Source organism: Rousettus aegyptiacus, unplaced genomic scaffold (genome assembly GCF_014176215.1).
Source record: "Rousettus aegyptiacus isolate mRouAeg1 unplaced genomic scaffold, mRouAeg1.p scaffold_m13_p_1, whole genome shotgun sequence".
Classification (NCBI taxonomy): domain Eukaryota; kingdom Metazoa; phylum Chordata; class Mammalia; order Chiroptera; family Pteropodidae; genus Rousettus; species Rousettus aegyptiacus.
Window position 1 is genome coordinate 17674506 of NW_023416284.1, and position 26577 is coordinate 17701082.

At 37.4% G+C, this 26577-nt stretch overlaps 1 protein-coding gene across 5 annotated transcripts; it reads right to left on the minus strand.

The window, feature by feature from the left end:
* Positions 1 to 690: 690 nt before the first annotated feature.
* TAF12 (TATA-box binding protein associated factor 12) lies at positions 691 to 24795 on the minus strand. 5 transcript variants are annotated; one of them, XM_016132087.2, is made up of 7 exons: positions 24688 to 24795; positions 19310 to 19353; positions 12909 to 13160; positions 11021 to 11098; positions 7538 to 7652; positions 2639 to 2727; positions 691 to 1173 (listed from the first exon to the last, which is right to left on the minus strand). In XM_016132087.2, the coding sequence occupies exons 3-7, from the start codon at positions 13074 to 13076 to the stop codon at positions 1138 to 1140; spliced, it is 486 nt and encodes a 161-aa protein (XP_015987573.1). In that variant the 5' UTR covers positions 13077 to 13160; positions 19310 to 19353; positions 24688 to 24795; the 3' UTR covers positions 691 to 1137. The 5 variants fall into 5 exon arrangements, with proteins under 5 accessions (XP_015987573.1, XP_015987575.1, XP_015987574.1 ...); XM_016132089.2 differs by lacking the exon at positions 24688 to 24795 and adding an exon at positions 24357 to 24681; XM_016132088.2 differs by lacking the exon at positions 19310 to 19353.
* Between the last annotated feature and the right edge of the window lie 1782 nt (positions 24796 to 26577).

The following is a 26577-nucleotide window of genomic DNA, read 5'->3' on the forward strand; positions in this document are numbered from 1 at the left end:
GAGCTGCTTACTCAAAAAATCTATGAGGCTGTGAAGAGAGGGGTCAAACTCAGAGTGGGAGGAAATGAAAAGCGGGGTCCCATTGCAGGCCAAGCCTCAGGAGACAGAAAGCAGGCCAAGGTGGACGTGCCTGTGCTAGTGGAAGAGCCACGCCCCCTGAAGCCCACAGAGCCTTCACAATCCACAAGGGCTTGATGGACACAGGTCAGGACAACGCTAGGAGCCACTGAAGGTCATAACTCTGAGGTCTCAAGGGGCCTGGTTTCCTCTGCACAATGGTGAAAATACCAGGATCAAAGATAGCCAACAACTAAGAACAGACAGGCACCTGCCCAGACAGACCTTTGCCCAAAGCTATTGCCATCCCCTCTTCGGGCCCAGGATGAACACAACTTTCTCCAGGAGTTCCAAAAATGCCATTCAAAAAAGGCTTTGCCAAAACCAAGATGCTACTTCAGTTTGGGCTCATGAAAGAAGGTGACTCTACCCAATTCTATGCAGAGAAACTAGACTCAAACTTCTACTGATAGTATAACTTTCCTTGGGGTAAAGCGATGGAAAATCTCTGGATTTTTTCTCAGTCACAACAATGAATAACATTGCTGCCACCTGCTGACTAGAGAGCTACATCCAGTTTTGCTTCTCTTCCTAATTCCCTCTAGGATTTCAGAGGCTGTAAGCCGTGCACCCTGTCTTTCAATTAATAACTTTTTTATTCTGGAAAAGCAAATGAAAGTCATATTCATATAAACACTGACATTACAAAGTACAGGGAAAAGGGGAAGGGGGAAGGAAACAAAAACCTCTACAAATCCTGCTAATACTGTCTCACCAAACAAGATCATACTGCTTTGTTCCATATTCAATTACTTATAATAATAAACCACAAATAAAATCTTCTCTGGAAGATACATTGCTCCTCTTTGAGACGGCAGGGAAAAGGGGCCAAAAGTGGGGGTAGGAGGCTTTATTCTTTTGGCAGGTCCTCTCAGTCATTATAGATATTGCTGCACTGTTAATAAAAAATATATGCTTCTCTGTAAAGCATTAAAAAAAAAATCCAAGGATGAGATGGCTGAGGTCTCAGCTCAAGTATCTCCAAATACATTGTTGTCCATTTCCTGACCTTTCCATGTGTTATTTCTTGGTCGTTTTCCGGATCAATGCCATTCTCTGAAAGGAGAGAGAAGTAAGCCATTACATGGGTGAGTCAGGAACTTTCTGGGATGTCCACGTGTGGCTAGCAGGCAGCAGGGTCTACATACAGGCTGGACCCTCAGGAACCTACAGCAGGCTCCTTCTAACCTGAAGACTACAGGGCTCCAAATATGGTTAGATAGGCCAGTGGATCCATTTCACTGAACAAAAGACCCAAACTGCTCTAGGCGAGCGGAATGGCAAAAAAAAAAAAAAAAAAAAAAAGTTAAAAGTAGAAGGTGCCAGCCAGCTCTTGCCTTTTGGAGACTTATAAGAAAGGCATCAAAACGTGTTTTCTAGGCTTCTCACGCACACCCTAATCTCTTCTCTGATGATGGAGAAAAAAGAAAAGGGGCCTTGTACCAAGCCTGGAGCTATTTCACACTTGATGACCTGCAGTGAAGGAAACTGACACTAACAACTTCCACCACAACCCAGCAGGGAAACATTCAGATCATGGGCTTCACATTTTACTATTACCAGCCACGGCTGAATTACTGACTTGCTTTGCTTGCTCTCTTTGACCAAGAGATTGTCCCGATACTATTTGTTGATAAATACATACATACATAAATAGGGCAAAAAAGTAGATAATTTGGGAGCAGAGCCAAAATGACCATCCGTAGTCTGGAGGTACTCTCTGCTGAAGAACACCATGGTCCTTCGATTCAGGCTATTGACAACTTCCTTGTGGGGCTGGCTTCCTCTATGAGCTCTGGAAACATAACCATTCCAGAGATCCCACGCAACAGAAAAACAAGGGACACTCAACCAAGACTGCCCAGTTAGCTGTGCCTGTCAATCTAAGAATAAGCTTACTCTTCAAAACAGAGTAGCCAGTTAAATTAAGACAGAAAGAATAACAGCCTTGACAAGGGAGGCCAACACTGCCATTAGACTGACCAATGACAGGGACAACTTGTTCCACAGCAGAAGCGGTGTGGAACTGACCTCTTAGTTCCACAGTAAGAGAGAAAGAACAAAGATTAAGCTAGGACAGAGGCCAGAATGCCTGGCAGAGCAGTCTGGGTGCTACATCATATTTCTGCTTTCCTTAACCTGCCCTCAGTCATAGGGCCATATGTGACATTCAAATCAGCAACAATGAAGGAAGGCTTCATTAAGTTGATGGGCAGAAGCAAGCAAGCTCCATCCATAATATGTTCCATTCATATTTGGAAAACCTAGATTCAACAGCTTTAAGGGATGCCCATCAGAGTTGAGAGAAAAAAACTGAGACCCCCTGTGGGAATGGGCAAGTACCAAGGAAATAAACGATTGATCTCCTGTGGAGTCCTGCTGCTTCTGCCCTCTCAGACTTGAGTCCAGAGTACAGCATGCTGTGAGGGAAGTGATAATTGCAGTGATGGTAGCTATGAGTGCACTCCCCCTGAGACACAGCTAGAGGGATCAGCTGCCCTGGGGCTCAGTGGCTCCTCACCTGTTTGTGAGCTTCTGTGGTGCAAGCTTTTTTGTAGGGTCGGATTTCTTCAGAGCCAAATCCTGGGATCCACATGTTCCACTGGCGCTCTGCAAGGGAGAGGCCAGCAGAGAGATCAGGACATGGGAAAGGCAGCATCAAGGTGCAGTGTGACCCTCAGACAAGGGTCTGGGGGACAAGTCTGAGCAATCAATTGTACTAAGTAATAGTAGTCCTGTAGGGAGACTTACTCCTATGCTCAAAGACAGAAGAAGAGTAGGAACAGAAAGGCAATCCTAGTTCTGGAGTTAAGAGCCAAGTCCCAGCTCTGCTGCTTTATTGTGGAGCTGTATGATGTTGAGTGTTTCTTCATCTTTTCCACGACACCAACAACAGTAACAACAACCTGACAAGGTGGCTGAAAGCATTCAACGACATAATGCCACTCCAGAGTCTGGAATAAAAATATAGTGCAGGGATCCAGAACGAGTCACCCCAAAATGTGCCACTGGAAAGTAGATTGTTTTGAGTTAAAAGTAACATTACCTGCAGGCTCAAGAAAAACTTCTGTCCATCCCCTCATTTAACTACCTAGCAAAATTTGAATTAGAGGCCTTGCCCATAAGTAATCATCAGAGAGAATTCTTTGGACCTATCTGCAGGACAGGGCACACTTGTCTGCTCTTCTTATTGTTCTGCAATGAGCTTTTGAAGCCTCCAAGGCACCTTACCTGTCCCTAGCTCAGGATGTCTTATATACTCATTTTCCATTTCTGTCTCTGAACCTCTTATGCATGTGGGGTCTCTGACTCTTTCATGTATGTAGGGTTTCCATATATACATATATGTTAAATTTAGTTATTTTCTGTTGCTAATCTTTCTCATGTCTATTTGATTAGACCAGCCAGAAGAACCCCAAGGGTAGAGGAAAGTTTGCATAGGTATGGGTATGAATATAGGTATGTCCATGCCACAGCTCCATGTCCTTGTGTCACTGGATATGATTATCCTGTAGCATTGTCACTAGAAGTTCCCAAAGGGCAGAACTGTGTTTATTCTACTTTGTCAGTAACTGGCATAGCTGCATGGTCCCCTAACTCACAAATAGGTTTGCTGCACTTTAAGCATTCTCAATATAAAAAATACTGTACAGTTGACCCTTGAACAATGTGAAGGTTAGGAGCACGTACCCTCTACCCCACCCTCCTCACAGTTGAAAATTCATGTCTAATTTTCGACTCTCAAAAAACTTTACTAGTAGCCTACTGTTGACCAAAAGCCTTACTGATAATGTAAACAGTCGATTACATATTTTATATGTTGTATGTATTATATAGTATATCCTTACAATAAAGTAAGCTAGGGTAAAGAAAATGTTAAGAAAATTGTAAGGAAGAAAAAATACATTTCCAATACTATAAGGATTTATTGAAAAAAAAAAAACCCACATATAAGTGGGCCCGTGTAGTTCAAACCTATGTTGTTCAAAGGTCAACTGTACTTACATAAGATTACTTAGGGAATAAGTATCTATTCAAAAAGAGTTACATGAGGACTTTTTTATCGTACTTCTCTAGAGTATTGAGAACATTTGTTTTGCAAATTGTTATGTCCAGACAGACAGGCAATTACTTAATCAAACTGAATATTTGTGATTTCATAGCTATACTTTGTGTCTAATGCACAGAAAATATTGAGCGAACCAGAGATTCATGTTTGGTTTTAAGACAATTTTAAATATAGCTCTCTTCCAACATTTTTTTGAAAATAAAAATGTCTGAAGCCTTCTGCTAATATTTGTTGTCAGTACTTGAAAGTGACACTTAGATTATTTGGGGGGAATTAAACTTTACAATCAACACACAGTGGTTCAGAACATGAATATGCAAAGTCACTTTAAAAAAGAGAGTAGCTACCAGGCATGAATGCTCACATGTACGGATGTTTAGTAACATATTTAAATATGTGTGCATTTACATTTTACTTATTATAACAGCAACATCATCTTTTAGTGAAGAAAATGTATAGTAAAATGCCTGGTACAAAGCAATGTTGAGCAAAGCAGTCTCTGCACATTATCTCATTTAACTTTCACATTTCTAAAGAAAGACAGTCACTCGGAAGGGGAAGTTATTCAACTATGAAAATATAGATAACCAGGTCAGAAGCAAATACTGCCAGTAGCCACCCAGCCCATCCAGAAGAGAGGTGTCAAGGGTTTATAGCCCCACTGGCAAAGCCGACCTAGATGGTCTGGTGCCAGTTAATATCAGGTTCCCTAATTACCCATGCTCTTATCCCATGCTCTGCGAGCAATCTTCTGATTATGATTCGGCTTCCATTAGACCTGCTACAGAAGCTGTTCTGGTCATGCAGACTTTTAAATATTTTAGTCTCTGTGATAATTAATTGTTTACCCAATAAACAGAGTGACATTCTAATTTTGTTTTCAATAATTAACATACAAAATATTTTTAAAAACAGGATCGGTAAACTATCAAAGTAATATCATCTGTTGTGGTTTTGTATGAAGCAAAATATACATAAAATTTACCATTTTAAGTACTTTTAAGTGTACAGTTCAGTGACATTAAGCACATCCACACTGCTGTGCAGCCATTACCACTATTCCTTCACAAAACTTTTTTCATCATCCCAAACCAAAACTCTGTACATATTAAACAATAACTTCCCATTCCCCCCTCTCTCCAACCCATGGTAGTCATCATTCTACTTTCTGTTTCAATGGATTTATATTTTGGTGGTTTTAAAATGTCTGCAAAATTTCTTCACAGTCATCTCATAAAGAGGTGAAGTCTATGTTCTCTCCCCTTGAACCTAGACAGGCCTTGGTAATTGCCTCAGAGAACAGAATGTAAGAAGTGATGCTGTCTTACTTCAGAGACTGGGTTAGAAAAGACCAAGTGGTTATGAGACACTCATTCTTGGAGCTTTTAGGAGCCATGTAAGAAATCCAGCTATCCTTGGACTGTATATGATGAGACCATGTAGCGAGATGACAGAGAAAGAGAGACAGAGAGAAACCTGCACAGTTGTAGCCTTTTGAGAGTTCTCAGTCCAGACATCAGATATGGACATGATGAAGCTCTGTTATGGGTTGAACTGCATCTCCCCCAAAGATATGCTGAAATCCTAATAGTAGACTCTTAAACAATGTTATGGACACTGACCCCAACGTGGTCAAAATTCCTCTTATAGCTTAAGTCAGTATTCTGCATACATGATTCCCAACGGTGGATAGAAAATACTGTTTTCAATCCATGGTTAGCTAAATGTGCAGTGTAAAATCTGCGGCCAACTATACATTTATTGAAAAAAATTAGCGTATAAGTGGACCTATGCAGTTCAAACCCATGTTGTAAAGATGAAATCATGTAGGAGTATGGTGAACCCTTAATCCATATGGTAGGCATCCTATGAGAGGAGAAGAGACACAGAGAAACATACATACACACAAAGGAGAAGGCCATGTGAAGACTGAGGCACAGACTGGAGTGACACAGCTATAAGCCAGAGAATGCCAAGGACTGCTGGCCACCAAGGAAGAGGCAAGGAAAGATCCTTCAATAGAGGCATTAAAGAAAGTGTGGCCCTGCTGACACCTTGATTTTAGATTTTTGACCTACAGAACTGTGAGAAAATAAATTTTGTTATTTTAAGCCACTTAGTTTGTGGTATTTTGTTACAGCAGCCTTAGAGACTAATATATCTTCCTTCAAAACAATCTGAGCCTCAGATACCACCTGACTTTAATCACGTGAGATCCTTAACAAAATTGCCTAGCTAAGCCCAGTCGACTCTCAGATTTATGAACAAAATAAACAACAACAAAAATCAGAGAGAGAATATAATTTTTTTTTTTTTTTAAGCCTACAGCACCTGGTTTTCCTAGGTGGTCTCCCATCCAAGTACAAACCAGGACTGACCCTGCTTAGCTTCTGAGATCAGATGAGATCGGGCACGTTCAGGGTGGCATAAAAAATTTTTAAATAAAATGTAAAAAATAAAACAACAAAAGAAAAAAACAAAATAAAAGAAACAACTGTTACTGTTTTAAGCTACTGTCTTGGGGTGATTTGTTACACAATAAAAGATAATCAAAATGTCTGTCTTCTGCTATCAATATAAGCAATATTAACCAGAAATGTCTTATTTACTCCATCTAGGGAAGAAAGTCTTTCAGTAATTAGTCATGGGCTGATCTCCACTGAATCCCTTAACATCTTCTTCCTCATTCACTTGGCCCACTGCCTTTGTAGTTACAGATTGTTTGCTTTCTTTTCACCACATTGTAACCAGTGCGGAAGGGGGCTTATTCATTTCCAAGTGATTATACTAGATGAGTACCTCCCAAAAATGTTAGATGAGTATCACCCAGAAAAACTCACACTCGAATTTTAGTGTCTATTAAGTAAAAAAGCAGAATACAAAATTATAAATGTGATTATAATTTTTTGAGGGAGAAATGCATAAATAGGCTAAAAACTAGAAGGGAAACACTATTATTTGGATGGTGAAGAGATGATAGCTACATTTACTAAGCTCTTACTTTGTGCCAGGTCCTATGCTAGTCATTTTACAAACATAATCCATAATTCTCACAATTACCCTATAAGGAGGATATGGTGATTTTTACTTTACAAATGAGAAGCCGGAGCTAAGAGAAATTAAGTAGGAAGGATAAGGATAAACTAGAGAGTGGTAAACCCAGTGCCTGGGCTCACTCCCCTTACCATGAGTGGATTTCTCTTTTCTATTTAATGCTACTATTGAATGAATACATAAACTCAAAACCCAAAAAGTCTGATCCTGGCATGAAATTTCCTCTGACTGTGCTTTCCCTGACGGTCCTGAGGGAGCAATAGTGTAGGAACCTCAGGGAGAAAATGGACCACGTACCTAGATGCAGTTGGACATCCTTCACCTCCAGGGTGCTGGACTTGCGATGCCGAGCAAGCTGGCAGGCTGCTGTCACCACACTCTCAATAAAATCATCAGCAATCTGCAGCAGCATCTGGGGAAGACAAAGTGAGGGAGAGCAATTATGTCATTGTCAGGATAGGCTCCTGTTGCTGGGACAACTGTGTATCTGCCTGAACCACATACTTAGGCAGGCTTTCTATTAGATCGCCTGTAATCAGCATTGGGGCTAAGGTATGGAGGAGTGAGGCAGGCAAGAGAAACACATAAACACATTAGCCATGTAGAGTGTAACTCACACCTTTCTGAGGATGAGCTTTCTGCACTTTCTACCCAGTCCAACCCCTCACCCCCACTGTCTTCTGAAATAGGTGGGAAAACAAAAGTGAATCATAATTCCTCACTCATAGTCTCTTAAAGCATTTTAATGACCATTATCTCACCAAGTCCTTATGATAATCCTATGAAAAAAGTGGGGCATGGATTTTATTCTCATTCTATTGCAGAGGATGCTAAGACTCAAGAAGACTAACTTGCTCATAGCCATGTAACTACTAAGCAGTAGAACCAGGATTCAACCTCAAAGTTCTGAGTCCAAATCCTGGGTTCTTTCTATTTTATTATAAATTGTTCCTGGACTATGTGAAGAGCAAAATCAGAATTCCAAAGCTGAAAATCTTCATTAAAAATTGAAATTTTGATAAGTTAATATTATTCCTCATGGCTTCCTCTGCTGACCAAAAATTAAACTACAATCATAGATATAGACATTCCTTGTTATGCTACACTATTAATGTATTGTCATCTTTCCTATAGAACCAAATGGATATCAGCTAAAGGAAAGATTTCTCATTAAACATGGCAGATCAACCCCCAAAATGACCTCCTTTCCTTCCTTAAACCCACTAAAATAACAGTACAGAAAAAAAAAGATATAAATCCACAGAGAAAACAAGAACAGGAGAAAAAAAACCTTGATGAACAAGAGATTTCGATAAATTTTAAAGTAAATTTTTAAAGAGATAAATTTTAAAAAGGAGGAATTGAACTAGTAGACCATAAGGTATAACACAAGTACCTGTTGAGGGGATACCAATGAGAACAACCAATTTTCCCTTCAAAAGACCAAAAAAATCTAAGAGGATCAATGCAGCAACATCCAATATTCCACCAATTGTCATCCCAGAAAGAATGAACAAAAAATAGAGAAGAAAGTATCAAAAAAACTAATATAAGAAAATAGAACTCATCTACGGTCATGCCACCCTGAACAAGCCCGATCCCATCTGATCTCAGAAGCTAAGCAGAATCAGGCCTGGTTAGTGCTTGGATGGTAGACCACCTACGAAGACCAGGTGCTATAGGAGTAAAAAATAATAATAATAATAATAATTAAATAAAGTAAAAAAGAAAATAGAACCCTCATACACTGTTGATGGGAATGGAAAAGGATGCAGTGCTTTGTAAAAACAAGCAGTTCCTCAAAAGAACACGCAGTTATCATATGACTCAGCAATTCTACTTCTAGGTATATATCCAAGAGAAATGAAAACATACCTATGTGAAAACTTGTACATGAATTTTTAAAAAAGAAAAGAAAGAAAAGCAAACAAAAAAAGTTGCACATGAATGTTCATGACAACATTATTCATAATAGCCAAAGAGCAGATACAACCCAAATATCCATCAACTGATAAATGGATAAACAAAATGTAGTATAGCCACATAATGAAATATTATTCAGTCATAAAAAAGAAGACAGTCACAAAAGACCACATATTATGATTCCACTTATTTAAAATGTCCAGAATAGACAAATCTATAAAAAATAGAAAATATATTAGTAGTTAGTTGCTTAGGGCTGTGGGGTCTGGGTTAAAATGTGGAGTGACTGCTAATGGGTATGGGTTTCTTTTAGGGATGATGAAAATGTTCAAAAATTGATTGTGTTGACAGCTGCACAACTCTGAATATACTAAAAACCACTAAACTATTTTGAATGGGTGAATTTTATGATACATGAATTATATCTCAATAAAGCTGCTGCCCCCCAAACTGAAAAAAAAAGACAAAAAACAAAAATCAATGATGATAATGTTTTTACAACCTGCATTTTCTTTCCTTATTATTACATATTACTCAGCAAAGGCAAAAACAGAAACAAAAACAAAAATATACAAAATCATCACAGAATGAGCCACACAAGTCTCTAGTATAAAAGAAGCCTCCAAGAACTTGGCACAACAAATGAAAAAAAAGATATATACTAAGGCTCATACGAAAATTCAGGAAAATTTAGGAAAAATACAAGACCCTAAAAGGATCAGCATCAGAATAGCATAAGATTTCTTCATAGGAGATTTTTAGATGATGATAGAGCAATTCCTTCACAATTGAAAGGAAAAAAATGATTTCCAAAATAGAATTCTAAACCTAACCAAACTAAAAATTATGTGAGGTTAGCATGTAGATATTTTCAGACATTTACTTTACATCTACCTTTCATAGGAAATTACAAAAAAAGTGCTCTAACAAAAAAAGGAAATAAAGTAAGAAGAGGACATGTGATCTAGGAAACAAGAGATCCCAAGAGAAAAAGAGTAAAAGGAAGAGTAAAAGGGGTTTGTGCAAGTGGCGTAAGATTAATCAGATCATGAAAAAATGGAGTTTTCTGTAACTGAAATCTTGGTGGAGAGGAAGATGATCCAAAACAATAAATTATTTTTCCATTTGGAAAACAATGTTGATAGGTGTATAACAGAGCTGAGAGTGGAAGCAAAATAAAAAAGGCATAAAGGAAACTAATAAAATTGAGTCAATTATCAACTTAAAGAAAATAAGTTATAGAAGAAAGGAAAGGTAGTCATAGACATGACTTGGCTCAGTGGTGAACAATATTTATATTATATAGTCAGAATAATGTAAATACCAATTTTAGTTAATAAACAATTGTGACAAAACTATATTGGAAAAAGAAGTATATTGGAAAAACAAGGGAATGAGTGTATAGCATGTATGTGAATGGTTTAACAAAATTCTCATCTGCTAACAGGAAGTCAAAATTAATGAAACAAAGAATATCATTTTAAGAATATGGAGGAATATTCTAGAAACAATTTGTTGAAAGCGACTGCCTATGAGCAGCAGACTATGCCCTTCTGACAGGCAAAACTAGCAGCAGCTGTTAGGTATAAAGTGGTAGGCATTCTCCTAGGTAATCTGTGTAAGTTATTCCATGGAACCTTCATAATAACCCTGTAGATAAATAATATCATACCCTACCAACACAGGAGGAAGCTGAATCTCTGAAAGCTTAAATGATTTGTCCACAGATACAAAGCTGGTAAGTGGCAGAGCCAAGATTCAAATTCAGATATGTCTGCCTCTTAAATCTGTGCTCTTAACCACTATTCTATACTGGCTCTCAGGGACAAAGTCTCTGGGTACCCAACCCCACCTTACCTCCTCCACATCTTCATCCAATTGCTCATTAGGATCCACTTCTCTTACTAAGTCTTGCAATTTCTTCTTGGTCAATACCTAAAGTTAATTGGGAGAAGAGTTTTCAGCAAAGTATCAAGGAGACAAAAAAACACAAAACTCATTACCCTATGATGAAGAAAGGCTGTCTGTCAATTTGTTGGCTTTAGTTTCTACTTTCCAAAGAGTTAGCGGTCTGGCCTATCTGGTGGAATTGCTACAAGACCACACTCTCAAGACAGAGTTAGCCTGGAGAGAGGCAGAAAGAGAAGCCAACATCTGTCAGGCAGTTTATTTCAGCCTCTTCTTTTTCTCACTGTGACTCACCTTCTCTCTATATTAAATAATTTGCAATTTTCTGACCATCACAAATTGTACAGTGCCACTCTTACCTTTGGACATGCTCTTCCATCCTTCTTTCTACCTGCTCAGCTCAGAGTGCCTCCTTTCTAATGCTTTTCCTAGCCTACCCAGGTAAAAGCAATCGCTTCTTCCTTTGGCCTCTGCTGTACCCTGTGAACCCTTCCATCATTGTGTATATTTATAAACTTGTCTGTTTCTGACTTAATAGGCTGGAAGCTCCCTGAGAGCAGAGAACATGTGTTCATCTTTCTATAACTAAATATTTGTAGATGTATGTACAATGATGATTCTCCTTTCATAAAGGAAAAGTCATGTCATATATATATATATATATGCCATTAGAAAATGATAAAAAGACATACACTAAAATGCTAAGCATAGTTACCTTGGGGTGGTGGTAGAATTATTAGCTACTGATTTCTTTCAGTTTTTGTAATGTTTCTGAAACAAATATGTGTAACTTTGGAAATAAATAAAATACCAAATAATTTTTGAAATAAATATTTGTTAATAATGTCTCAGATCTATCTATTCTTCTCCTTTTCACCAATATCACTTAATTCAAGCCTTCGCCACATATCTTGATTTTTTGCAAAAGTCTTAGACTTGGTCTTCCTCTCACTCTATCGCTTTCATACCTTTCTTGTCCCCTTACTGCCAAGTTAATCCTCCTAAGACATACTACTTTCATTATATTACTCTAACTCCTCTATTAAATATTTGAAAAAATTGTTTACTGACTAAAACTTCCAATGGAAATTGATTAGTATAGGCCCAGTATGTTGTGTTGTAATCCTACCTATACACTTTTATCTTCTGCTTTTCTCCAATAAACTCCACATTCAACATAGGCTGTTCTCCTGGCTTATCTGCTCAACCCTCCCCATTTACCTTTGCTAGTCCATCCCCACATTCTCTTGAAATATTGTTTCCTCATCCTATCCTACCCAACCTAGGAGGCCCACGTGGAGATTAGATTTATTTCTTATTTTTTTGTGGCTCTGGAGGACAGAATCAAGATGATGGGTAAAAAGAGTGGGGCAGATTTTAGAATCACTGCCAAAGATTAATAATGGTAGCATTTGGATAAACTAGAAAGAGAAAAGACTAGAGGCAAGAGTATTTTATTATAAGAATAATGAATAGTGAATCCATCATTTTGCTATTTAACTATTTTATTTTATTGAACAATTATATAGCATATATAGATCTATATATAAATATATAAAAACCTGTCAGAGGCGAGGTGTTGTGTTAGTATGAGTATATGAATGTATGTATATAATAGTATATGAGCATACACATAAACGTATAAATACCACAGGTAAAATTTGATAAATATTGTACATGATAATTCAATGAAGAACCTTAGAAGTCCAAAGGAGAGAAGAGACCTTCTTTTTCAGCTGAGAGAAAGAGGCAGCATCTGAGATGAACATCTCTCAAAGCATTACTAGTTCCAATGACAGGTAAGAGGTGACTATGAAGACCAAAAAGAGGATGATACCTGATTGTTTTCGGGACTGAGACGCCCTCCTGACCCAGGAGTGCCTGGTATCTTTACCACAGTAGTGCTGTTGGCCATGGAGCCTTGTGGAGGGGTGCTGGCTGGTTCTGGTTTTATGGATGAGAAATTGGAGAGGTTGATTAGGGCTGAGGGGCCAAACTGGTTCATAATCTGCCGAGCTTTGGACTTCAGCTCATAGAGCTTATCAAGATCTTGTTTCTTTTTGGAGGTATGAGGACCAAGGCCAATCAACTGTGGAAGGAAAACATGAGAATTAGCTCCAGAGGCACCTGTAATAAATGATGAGTTTTGAAAGTAAAATTATATGAAGTCTGTCAGACTTTGAAGGGTCTTCATTTTATCAGGGATAGTGACCATTTGATACCTGTACATTAAAAATGGAGGGAATGAAGAATATTCATTGCTCTCACCTGATATTTAGAAACCATTTCTTCTCCAAAAGCTAAATGAAATAGTCCACAAAATTGAAATAAGGAAAAAGTAAATGAAATGAGGGACCATATACAAAAATAAACTAGAATGAGCAAGCCATTTTTGAAGACTTTGTAAAACAGAATACATGGTTAAGTATACATGCATTATTTTTGAACATCAAATAACGTTAAATTCAAATAAATCATGGCACAGTCACATACTTAAATCTCTCACAAAACTTCAGAAAACAGATTAGTTCATTTTGGCATTTCAAAACATGCTTAAGTCTGTGTCAGGCTATGCCTAATAAACACAATTTCTAGCTATTGTTAAAAGTAAAATCTTCTTTGTCATCAAGGGCAAATTTTCTCTGAGTGTTAGCGATCTTTAGGTACATGCAGAGTCCTTAGCCTGGAGCAGCTGAGACTCTTAAATTTCAGAGCCATGAGGTTGAATCTGTGGACATCAGCAGTGGTGCCGCCAAGATCAGAAGCACATTCACCAAGTTTTTCCCACAGTGACCTCAAAGAGCTTACTTACAGCTATCTGAGTGTCTAGATCTTTAATTACATCAGCAACGGCTGTGAGCCCGGTGAAATGAGAGGCAGCCATTTTCAAAAGCTACCTGTAAATGAACAACTGGCATCAAGCACCACTCTTGCCATAGGATCATGTCAGTTCCATGACCTGGCACATCTTCATCAACCAGGATCCAGGCAAATTGAATACAAAGAAACATATCTCCTTATCCCTCTTAGGAGATAAAACTTTTAAAATTAATTAATGATGATTTTAATAACAGACTCTCTTCCTATAAAATGAATAACACACCTATTGTTAGGGATAAACTAGCAGCATATGAAACACTTTATTGGCCAAAGTTGTGAAATTTTAACTTGCAGGAATCATTGCAATGGTTTTCAGAACTTGCTAAAGTTTCGCAACCTGAATGAACATCTGCATCAGTTCTGCTCTTGCCCTATTGCTGAGTTCCTCCCCAACACTATCTAATATGGCATGTTCCTCTGGTTCACCCTTAATAAAAGCAACTAACTGCCATGGTTAAATGACCAAGAGAAATTCAATGGCTAAGAGCTGGCTGAGGGGGACAGCAGAGGATGAGGATCACTTGTGTTTTTTAACCACATTTTTGGGTCATGCCTCCTCCCTTGCCCACAAATGCTACCACTGGAAGAATCGGGATAGGAAAAGACTCTTAACATAGTAATACTGTACTCTCCCCTTATCCAAGGTTTTGCTTCCTATGGTTTTCGACAACCACAGTCCAAAAATATTATATGGAAAATTCCAGAAATAAGCAGTTTGTGAGCTTTAAATTGCACACTCTTCTGAGTAGCATAATGAAATCTTGTGCTCACTTGTGCCTGGGTGGTGAGTCATGCCTTTGTCTAGCATATCCATACTGTATATTCTACCTGCCCGAGAGTCGCTTAGTAGCCATCTGGGTTATCAGGTTGATTGTTATGGTATCACAGTGCTCATGTTCAAGTAGTTCTTCTAGTAGCTTAATGCTATGTCACAATGCTTACATCATTCACCTCACTTCATCTCATCACATAGGCATTGTATCATCTCCTCTCACAATATCACAAGAAAGGTAAGTATAGTACAATAAGATATTTTGCGAGACCAGTCGTATAACTTTTATTACAGTATATTGTTATAATTGTCCTATTTTATTGCTAGTTGTTGTTGTTAATCTCTGTGCCTAACTTGTAAATTAAATTTTATCATAGGTATGTACGTATAGGAAAAATATAGTATAAATAGGGTTCGGTAGTATCCACGGTTTCAGACATCCACTAGAGGTCTCGGAATGTATCCCCTGGGGATAAGATGGGATGACTGTAGTTGTTCTAATGTTATGAAAGCAAACTATTTTTCCCAGAGCAAGTTCTATGAAAAAGCCTTTGATTATCAGTATGTTCACCACATTGAATATACAATACCTCTCAAATAACATTCCCATAACCTTCTAGGGCTTCCCAAATAGAACTGAATGTTGCTCAAGATAAATGGAGACTTTTTTTGGTAATAGAGATTTCTGTTTAATGGGAATTTCTATAAGACCTAGAGACAAAAAATTAAGCCTATCTACACAGTTACAAATATAAATAATCACATATCGAATGAGGAATGAACCTTAAGGAACAGCTCCAATGGCTATTAATAAAATAAGTCACTTTAATGAAATAAGTAAAACCTATATAATGTGAGAAAAATCAAAGTTTTTCCCTAAGGAACTAGACTGCAATTTATTATACTAATTGGCGAGAACAATGCTTCTGAATTTTCAATAATTTTGGGTGAGCTACTTCTTCCATTAAAACAGAACAAGGTAGATGATAACCAGACATCCATTACCAGACTGACACTACTCTTAGTTTCTTAGATTATTTTTTTATTTGGTTGGATTCAAAACATAACATATTTGGATGGGTAATAATTACATGGGTTTATACAACTGTCAAACTCATCACACTGAATATTTAAGACCTGTGAAATTTATTATATGTAAATTAGACCATAATTAGAGCAATAAATCCAATCCCCCCTCCAAATAGGTAAAGAATTATATGCCTAAGTATTTATCCCCCTAAAATAAAAACTTAGGTTCCCACACAAACTTGTATACTAATGTTCATAGCATATATCAATCTGAAAAAGATAGATTATTGAATAAATGGTGGTGTATAATTTAGTACATCTGGAAAACATCTGGTTTCACGTTAAAAATTAAAAAATTTAAATATCTGATCCATCTGGAATGAGGGGGATATATACGTTCTTCCCTTTATACAATCCTCTATTCCAGATGGACCAAATATTTAAATTTTAAATATTAAGTCAGATACTTGGAAAAATATAGATTTTTAAAAAATATTCTGAAACCTAAACCTCACATTTTATACAAAAATTAACTCAAAATGAATCAAAGACTTAAATGTAAAATGTACAACTATAAAACTTTTCTAGCTAGGCAGACTTCTTAGATCTGACACCAAAAAAAAAAAAAACAATAAAAGGAAAATGTGATAAGTTTGCTTTTATCAAATTAAGAATTTCCTGTGTGAAAGCCCATGTGGAAAGAGTGAAAAGACAAGCTACAGATTGGAAAAAATATATTTTCAAACAGATTGGAAGAAAATAGTTTCAACAAAAGACTAGTTCTCTTTACATCTGGAATGTAAAGAGAACTCTCAAAACTCAACAATTTATAAAAAAGTAACTTGATCAGAAAATGGACAAAAGATATGACCAGATATTTCACCAGAGGATATATAGATAACAAATAAGCACATGAAAAGATGTTCAACATCATTAGTCACTAAAGAAAAGCAAATAAAAATTATAATGAGATATAACTATATACCTATTAGATGGCTAAAATAAAAAAGTGACAACATCAAATGCTGGCAAGGATGCAGAGAAACTGGATCACTCATATGTAACTAATGTGAATGTAAATGGTATAGCCACTCTGTAAAACAGTTTGCAGTTTCTTAAACATCCAAGCATGTATTACCTCAGTAAACATGAAGGCTAAATGTAAAAAGTAAATTACAGACTTTTGTTAAATAATAATGTTTCAATATTGGTTCATAAATTGTATCAAGTGTACCATACTAATATAAGATGTTAATAATGGAGAAACTAGGTATAGGGTATATGGGTATCTTCATAATTTTTCTGTAAATCTAATTGGTCTAAGAAATAGTTTGTTAAAAAAGAAAAAGAAAACATATCTAATATATAAAACAACAGGGATGAATCCTAAAATATTTAAGTGAAGGAAAAAAAGCCAGTCTCAAAAGAATACATATTGTATGATTCCATTTATATGAAATTCTATTGCTAGTAAAACTAATCTCTACTGATAGACAGGCAGAGACTGACTTCACAGGGGCATGAAGGACGTTTCCAAGGTGATATAAACATTTTACACCTTGAGTGGGGTGATGCTTACATAGCTGCATATAGTTATCAAAACTCATAGAACTACACACGTATAATGTATACATTTTGTTGTGTGCAAATTATACCTCAATAAAGTTCATTTGGAAAAAGAAAACTAAACATGCAAATACCATATGATATGCTCAGATGTCTTTCAACAGGTAAATGGTTAAACAAACTGTCGTACATTCACACCATGGAAAATTACTTAGCAATGAAAAGAAATAAAATATTGATATATACAACTTGAATGAACCTCCAGTGAATTATGTGGAGCAAAAGCTAATCCAAGAAGAGTACATATTCTATAATTCCATTTATAACATTTTTAAAATGACAAAATTTTGGAAACGGGACAGATTAGTGAGGTTGCCAGGGTGTGGATGAGAAGAAGGTGGGTATGGTTATAAAAGGGCAATGTCAGAAACCCTATGGTAATGGAATTGTTCAGTATCTTGACTGTAGTGATGAATAAACGAACCTATAAAAGTGATTAAATTGTATAAGACAATATACATACACGCACAAAAGAATATAAGTAAAACTGGGGAAATCTGAATAAGATTGGTGAGTTGAATCAATGTCAATATCCGAGTTGTCATTTTACACAATAGTTTTGCAAAATATTACCACTGAGGAAAATTGGGCAAAGTGTACAAGGGATCTCTCTATATTCTTTCTTGTAACTGCATATCAATCTACAATTATCTCAATTTTTAAAAACTGGGAAAATAATATTCTCAAGAGTAACTAGAGCCCTTCTTAAAATGACCCAAAACTCAAGAGTCATAAAGGAAAAGAATGACATTTCCAATTACATAAAAATAAAAATGTCTACATTGCAACACACATAATAAAGGGCAAAAGACAAGCTAGCAAAACGTATGCAATGCATAGCAGAAAAAAGACTCATTTCTTTTCTCTATAAAAAATACTTACAAATCAATAAACATCTAACTACCCAAAAGAAAAATTGCAAAAAATATGGTAGTGCAAGAAAAAGAAATTTAAATAGCTCTTAAAATAATGAAATGATCCTTATTCTCATTCATAATAAAAGTGCAAACTAAAACTACAAGCTATCTCTTATTCTTCATTTGGAAACAATGAAAAAGTTTTATATATACTATGTTAGAGTATATTATGGAGTCATTTCATGTGTTGTTGGGATGAAGAGAATGTAAATAAGCAAGAGGTCCCTACAAAGGGCTACTTGGCAGTATCTACCCAAATTATAAAAGTCTATATTGTTTTGATCCAATAGTTTCATTTTTAGCAATCTATATTCTAGTTGAACTTGTATGTGATAGAACACTATACATACAAGGAGTTTCAACCTAAATGTCTATCAAAAATGATACTGTTAAACAAATTAGGGTATAACTATATAATGGAGTACATTGAAAAAGAATAAGACTAATGAAAATATTATGCTGAAAGAAACCAATCACAAAAGACCACATATTACATGACTTCATTTATATGAAATGTCTAGAATGGACAAATACATAAAGACAGAAAGTAGATGAGTGGCCGGTCACCTAGGGCTGGGAGGTGGGGGGAGAGCAAGAGGGACTGACTAATGGAAGGAAAAAATAATCTAAAATTAGATTGTGGTAATAGTTGCACAACCCTGAATATACCAAAAAACACTGAATTATACACTTTAAATTGGTGAATTGCATGATACATTAAGGATATCTCAATAAAGCTGTTCCAAAAAAAAAAGAGAGAGAGAGAGAGGAAGCTCATGAAATGATCTCCAAGATATATTGTTTAGTGAAAATACAAGGTACAGAATAGTGAGAATAATGTGCTATTATTCATTAAAACACACACACAACTGTAAATGCATAAATTATTCCTGGAAAGATACATAAGAAACTGAAAACAGTGGTTGCCTTGGGGAGTGGTAGTATCTGGGTGACTTATGGGACCGAGTGGGAGAAGACTTACTTTTCATTGTATACCCCGAAGTTTATACTTACTTTTTATTGTATATCCCAAATTCTATACTCTGTGCATATATTACCTATGAAAAAAATTTAAAAACTATTATTTGGTTTATTTCCTCTGAAGAAACAGGTAATACTGATCTGTTTTTAAAATAAAACAAAAAAATATAGTATTAACAAAAATGAACCTCTCACATCTTACACAAAAATAAACTCAAAACTCATCACATTTAAATGTAAAAATGTAAACGTATAAAACTTTTAGGAGAAAACGGGAGAAAATCTTCACGACTTTGGGTCAGGCAAAGTTCATAGATACAACACCAAAAGCATAATCCACAAAATAAATTGATAAAGTGGACTTAAACCAAAATATAAAACTTCTGCTCTGCAAGAGAAAATGAAAAGATAAGTCACAGCCTAAAGAAAACATTTACAAATTGCGTATCTGACAAAGAACTGTTATCCAGGACATATAAAGAACTCTTAAAATTCAACAATAAGAAAAACAGCCCAACTAAAAATGGGCAAAAGATATGAAGAAATTCTTCACCAAATACGGATGGCAAATAAACACATGAAACGATACTAAATATATCATTAGTCATTCAGGAAATGCAAATGAAAACCACTAAATTCCTATTAGAATAGCCAAAATTTTTAAAAATAAACAAGTGTTGGAGAGGATATGGAGCAAATGAAACCCTCATACATATTTTTGGTGTGAATGTAAAATGTGCAGTCTCTTCAGAAAGTTTGGCAGTTTTTTACAACATTAAATATATACTTATCATATGGTCCAGCTATCTCACTTCTAGGTATTTATCCTAGAGAAATGAAATGAAATGAAAACTAGAGACATGAGAACTTACATTCAGACAAAACTTGGTATGTGAATTTTATAGCAATATTATTCATAATTGCCCCAAACTAGAAACCATTTAGATGTCCTTCAAATGGTGAATGGATAAGCAAATTATGGGTTTATCTACAAAATGGAAATACAACAAAAAGGAAGGACTGCTGATACATGCAACATGGACAATCTCGAACGAGTTATGCTAAGTGAAAGATGCAAGACTCAAAAGGCTACTTAATGTGCTATTCCATTAAGATGACACTCTGGAAAAGGCAAAGCTATATAGATGGAAAACAGATCAGTTGTTGCCAGAGGGTTGGGGTGGGGGAGGATCTGACTACAAAGAGGCAGCATGAGGGAAAATTTGGGGGGCAAAGAACTGTTAGATAACCTGTTATGGTTGCTTACATGACAGTATGCACGTGTTACAACTCATAGAACCATACTACCTAAAAGAATTTTATGGTATGTAAATTTAAAAAACAAAATTCACAACCTGATCAGAATACAGGTTGTGATTCCCCATCCAAATTACCTAACAACTTTTATCAAGTCCAACTGTGGATGATGCTGACCAAGCAGGGTAGAATGAAGTGACCATATGTAAATAACTCAAATTCCATTATGTAATATGCCATGGGTGCCTCTTGGTTACTCAAATTTCTAACTCTCCCTTCCTTAGAATGCTAAGAAATAGGAATGTACTGTTGTGTAAAAACAGAGGTATTAACTGTGCAACAGTTTGAATGAATTATAATAGTAAATCCTGACTAGTACCTATGTGGAAATCATGAGCTATGGAATTCACTAAGTCTAGAAAGACAATGTCCCCAGTAATCTACAGTTGAAAAATGTTTAATAATTCTACCAAAACAAGACTGTATGGCCGGGAGTTCAATTAAATAGCCAAGTCTATCCTCCTTCCTCCAACCATCTCATTCAAACTGTGGTTGGATAGGTTGAGGATGACAAGCTCTGCTTTTCCTTTTAACAACTTTGTACGTCAAACAGATATCCAGTTGCAACTCTAACACTGTATTAAAAGGATCTCATTTTTCAAAAGGGTAGGAGAACCAGTGAAGAACTTGTGGTAATTATAAGACCTGGCCTTCTCTGGGCATGTTTCATTAACATTTTTTTTTTTTAAGTGAAGAAAATAGGGGAATAGAAGACCAGATTGTCTTTAATGCTTTTTACTTCTGAACTGTTTAGGAATGTATTATTTAAGCAAAATACTGGAGAGAAGGGGACTACCAACCTGATGGTATAAAATCCCTATCACTGCGCTGCATGACTTAACTTAATGAATGGATTTTAGCCCTGGTTGTTTCTCTCTTCCCTGGTTCTAGCTGTAACTAAATGAGCTCATATTTCTCAGCCTAACTAAACCAAAAAGAATCAATTAATTGCAATCTGTGAGAGCTGAGAGCAGGGGAAACTGTGAGATTTTCACCACTAGTTTTTGGACTAATTTGATGCTGGTAGGTAGGTTTGACTTAACACAAAGGTAGTACAGTGGTCAAGAGCATGGACGCTAGTAACAGTGTCTGGGTTCAAGTACCAATTCTGCCATTTATTAACTTTATATCTTTGAGCAAGTTACCCAACTTCTTTATGCCTCAATTTCCTCATCTGTAAAGCAGAGTTAATCATAAAGTATACCTCATGAGAGTGCTGTGGCAAGTCACTAAATTCATGTATCTAAAGCACTTGAAGAGAATGTGGTATATAGTAAGCACAGAGGAGGACACATTCTAAACATGTTTGCTAACATATATGTATACACACACATATACATATATATCTATATGCTCTCCTCTTTTAAATCTTAGTTATAAAAATCGGTGTGTTAAAACTAAAAGGTTTCACCCATCCTACTATGTGTTATGGGATCCTATAACCATTCCTATGATTACGGACATTAAAAAAAAGAAGTGGATTGGAAAAAAAAAAAAACAGTACTGGCAAATTGTCAGTAGGAGATTGATAAGAGGTACTGTGGCTCAGGAAAGACCCAAGACAGGAAGGCTGTGTGCCACCTTACTTCTGCTACTGAGTTATGTGAGCTCCCTTTGACCAGAGTTTCTACAGTGGGACCAGACAAATTTTAAAGTCCCTTTCAGCTCTAAAACTTAGTGTAAGATTTTAAATTAAGCCCATATGTACAGATTTCAAAGTTTGCTTCTACCTCCAACACACCTGTTTCACAGTGCACACTGTATGCATTGCTGATGTATTGCCTCCAAAGTATTTTGGGGCTTTCCACAAAGACCTCGGGTCAAAAATAATATGTTCTATATTCATATCTGTTTTAACACAATAATTTTCTGATCAGGTACTTTGAAATTCTATTATAATAACTCAGCCAATGCTAAGACCACCAATGAGTGAAATAAGTACATTTTGTAATGTGAATGAGGACATTTACTCAGTAATAAATTATCATTAATTAAATCATCAAGTATTTTGGAATGGTGGCATGGGCACACTTCACCTCATAATTTGGTGTACGTTTTAATCACCTATTTAACAGTATAGACACTTGCAAACAGTATAGGCTAATCCACTGAGAAAAAATAGTAGTTTCAACTAAGTTAGCTCAATTTCCCCAATCACTTAGTTTATTAATTTAAAGTTAATCCAATTTAAGCCCTTCAAATTGATCTTTCTTGGCCCCTAAATTTAAAATTAAATATATCTTACTTCATTGTGAGGAATTAAGGTACTATTTTTCTTTCCTGAATATCTATGCTTCTTTAAAATCACAGGAATTTAGTTCTCCTTAACACCGTACTATATAAATACCCTAATAAGTTATAATACTTGACATTAAGTCTTGAGGAGAAGGTGCTTTCGTTCAGTGATATGCTTTATATAACTATTACTTCTACTTTGCTGATGGACAAACTAAGACATGGAGAGAAATTCACTTAGAAAAGTAGAAAAAGGTTTTGGTCAAATACATAACTGAGTTTGACTGGGGATGGGCCACTTAGTACCATGTGATTTCAGGAAAGGTACTTAACCCCTGAAAGGATCTCCTTATCTGTACAATGAGACTAACAATATCTAACTTGTGAAGCTGTGATAATTAAATGATATAATACTTGAAAATGCTTATGATGGTGCTTGGTTAGCCTGAGTAGGTTTCAGTAAAAGGTATTACTAAAGAAGGGAAGTAACTGATCTAAGTCTCCCTGCCAACCTTATCTAAAATCAGCCATCTCCAGTAAATGGTTATGTTAAAAAGATAGGATACAACTTATTTGCAACTTTCTAAATGGCTTATTGTATTTTTGGGGGAGGGGTAGGCTTCATTTAAAGGTTTCCTAAATAGTAGTGACAGTCACTGTATCAATGTCAATACAGTAATGAGACTCAAAATAAAGTAGTAGAATCTGTAAAAATTTCCCTCTTGCGTGTGAAGTGAGAGCGAAAACTCTAGAAGCATGTTTTCAAGGGGTATTAACCAAGCATTATCTCCTATTTGCTATGTATAGCAGGGTACTGTATCAAAATCATGATATAATCAATCACTGTGAACCTTAGCCTCTTTACACGTAAAATAAGAATTTAAAAAAGAATATCTTTTTTTCCGGCCCTTCCATCTCTCACATTCTTTTATTTGAGATGCATAGATCTGTGCTCAATCAGGGTTGAGTGGAATGGGATTTAAAGCACTTGTCAAGTATACAACTGAGTTCGAACTGCTTCAACTTCACATCCGAACTTCACAAGAATGAAGCAGAAAATGAAGATGACTGCATGTGGGCTTCCTAGATGAAGTATCTGACACAAGAAAAGCCTGCCAAAAGCCAAATAGGCAGCGCGACGGAGGAGTTGTCTTCCCCCGAATACATCCTTTAGCACTCTGGGTTCAGAGAACATGAGGAAAATGGATCGCTATATCTTTTCCAAACTCTCTCTCTTTCTCTTAGAGGCTGATCTTACAGCCATGGTCCCTTACACTCTCCGCTTTTAGGAGTTCGGGTCCTCACAGCCCAGGTCCCTCAGGTACTTGAATCTCCAAGCCCCGATCCTGTCCTCACAGGAGCCCGTTTTCACTGCCCGCTCCTGTTTCTCCCAAACCCAAACGTTCTCTTACTGCTCCTGATCAATGATCTAAGTTTTCGCTGGTGTTTCTGAATCCTTAGGAGCCCGTGTCTTCACTGTCCCGCTTCTGCCTCTTAGGCGCCCAAGTCCTTACAGCTCCGCTTTTACCTCTCAGGAGCCCGTGTCTTCACGCCCAGTTCCGTTCCGACCCTCTCCTCTTAGGAGCGCGGGTCCTCACAATCCGGTCTACTCTTAGACTGCTTTTCCTCAAGTGACGGAGAACTCAGCCGTTCCCGTTTCTTAAGTCCCCGTCTGCAGCCCGGGTCCCCAGCCGCGTCTTCTCCGAGCCCCGAGCCCCTCAGTCCCGTCCCAAGAGCCTGATTCCTCACTGCCCGGTTTCCTCCACAACCTGGCTCTTCAAACACTGACCCACTGTGGGTCTGGGTCCTGACTCCCTCCTCCCGCTCTTCTTCCTCAACTGCCAGGGCCCAAGACTCACAGGCAGCAGCGTCTATCTCCCCATGATATGCGGAGACTGCCCCAGTGAAGCGATCGTCTCAGCAGCCGGTCCGACTGCTCGGCCCTCCCCGAGTACTTCCGGCACCGCTCCCCGCCTCCAACCCGGAAACGCGCGGCTCTTCCGGCCGGCGGGCGCGCGCCTAGTTTGCGCAAGCGCAGACTGCCCTCGGACACGTGGTCGCGGCTCTGGGCTGTTGCTGATCTCCTGCGGTTGGGTTTTTTCCTCTTTGTGGTTGCCTGAAAGTTTGGGCGAACTTTGCGCCTTCTACCCTGGTGTTAGGTACCCTGCCCTAGCCGTTTCTTCCCGACTGCGCCTGTCGTATATATCGCTACCGTGACTGGTAATTGACTCCCTCTGATGGCTTATAAATCGCCATTTTTGGTTGGTGTCTTTGTTGCGATGGCAGGACGGGGATATCACCTGGGACAGCAGCACCCGTAGGTATCCTATTGGACCCCAACAGGGGAGTTGGCAGCACAAGAATTGGGGGACTAGAGCGATCCGGTTGTGCCTGTGAATTGGCAATTAAAAATAATGATTGAGCAGTTACTATCAGGAACTTTGCCAAGCCCCTCACCTCTAATAAATCATTTAATGATTTAAAGGAAACCTGTAGAGATAAAGCAGGGTCCTAGCTAATAAGTGCTGAGTCCAGCTTGAACTCAGAATTCTCACTCCGAAGCCTGAACCAGTCCTTTAACCATTAAACTGATTCCATTATTTCATTTGGTGAGAACTGCTGTATTTACCAGATGCTAGGCATGGAACTCGGTTCCAGCCTAAGTCCATCTGGAGCCCGGGTCCCCAAATTAAGATGGAGAAACATAAAGGAATGTAAAAAGGGCTGTGATAGCCCGGAACAAATGATGGTAACTGTCAACAAGAATCAGGAAGAGCTGCCTCCCACCTGGATTGGTGCAGCAACTTGCCCTCCATGTCTGTATATCTTCCCATCCTCATGCCACCAAATTTCCAGTCCACCTTTACACTGCCACCAATCCAAATTCATGGAATTGAGATCTCTTCACCATTAGGCTCCAAGCCATTGTCCTAGTATTACTGCTCTGTCACTGCTGTCTTCATTCTCCTAATAGTCTGGCATACCATTTTTTATTTTTGCACTCTTATCCATCTTTTTAAGACCCAGTCTAAATGTACATGCATTCAACAAATAGAGTGCTGTTGTGTGTCAAAATTTTTGCTAGGTGCTGGGTATCTATTAATAGATGGGACAGACAATATCCTTAAGAGAGTTTACAATCTGAAGTGGGAAATGAACCACTAGCAAATAGACAAAAATGTAAAGGGTAGGAATACCAGGATAAACTAGATTTATCTAGCCAGTTAATGGAGGCCCTGAGCTAGGAAGAGCTTATTTAAGGACCAACACGGCCAAGGTGACTGGAGCTTAAAAGATGATGGGGAGAGTGACAGGCAATGAGGTTGGGTAGGCAGGCAGGGGTCGGCTCAGGCAGGACCTTGTAGGCCATGGTGTGGACATGGGATTTTATTTATTAGCAATGGCAAGGCATTGGAGGGTTGAACAGGGATGAAATAATTTATTTTTAAGAGACGACTTATGGCTTATAGGAAGAGTCCCCAACAGACACAATTGACAGTGACCATATTTAGGCTTCCCACCTTCTCTTTCTACTTACACACATGCTTCCTACTGTAGGCTGTTTACATGACTCCCTCTTTTGCAGCTTCTACATTGTAAAGGTCAGGGACCTCCACATATTATATTAAAGAAAGTAAAATGGCTGATGTCTATTTTTTTTTTAATGTGTATATGTATATAAAAAACAGTTTGGCAAAATAAACACTAAATTGTTAATAGTTTAGGGAAAGCATTGTTACAATTCTGTA

What these genes read in the sequence shown, in the direction of transcription:
- TAF12 (XM_016132086.2), bottom strand. Translation starts at nt 13,955, where the DNA reads ATGGCTGCCTCTCATTTCACCGGGCTCACAGCCGTTGCTGATGTAATT. An exon ending in ATCTAGACACTCAGATAGCT is followed by an intron (nt 13,161 to 13,883) that starts GTAAGTAAGCTC and finishes TTCCTTCCACAG; the next exon opens with TTGATTGGCCTTGGTCCTCA. An exon ending in TGGATGAAGATGTGGAGGAG is followed by an intron (nt 7,653 to 11,020) that starts GTAAGGTGGGGT and finishes TGTCTTCCCCAG; the next exon opens with ATGCTGCTGCAGATTGCTGA.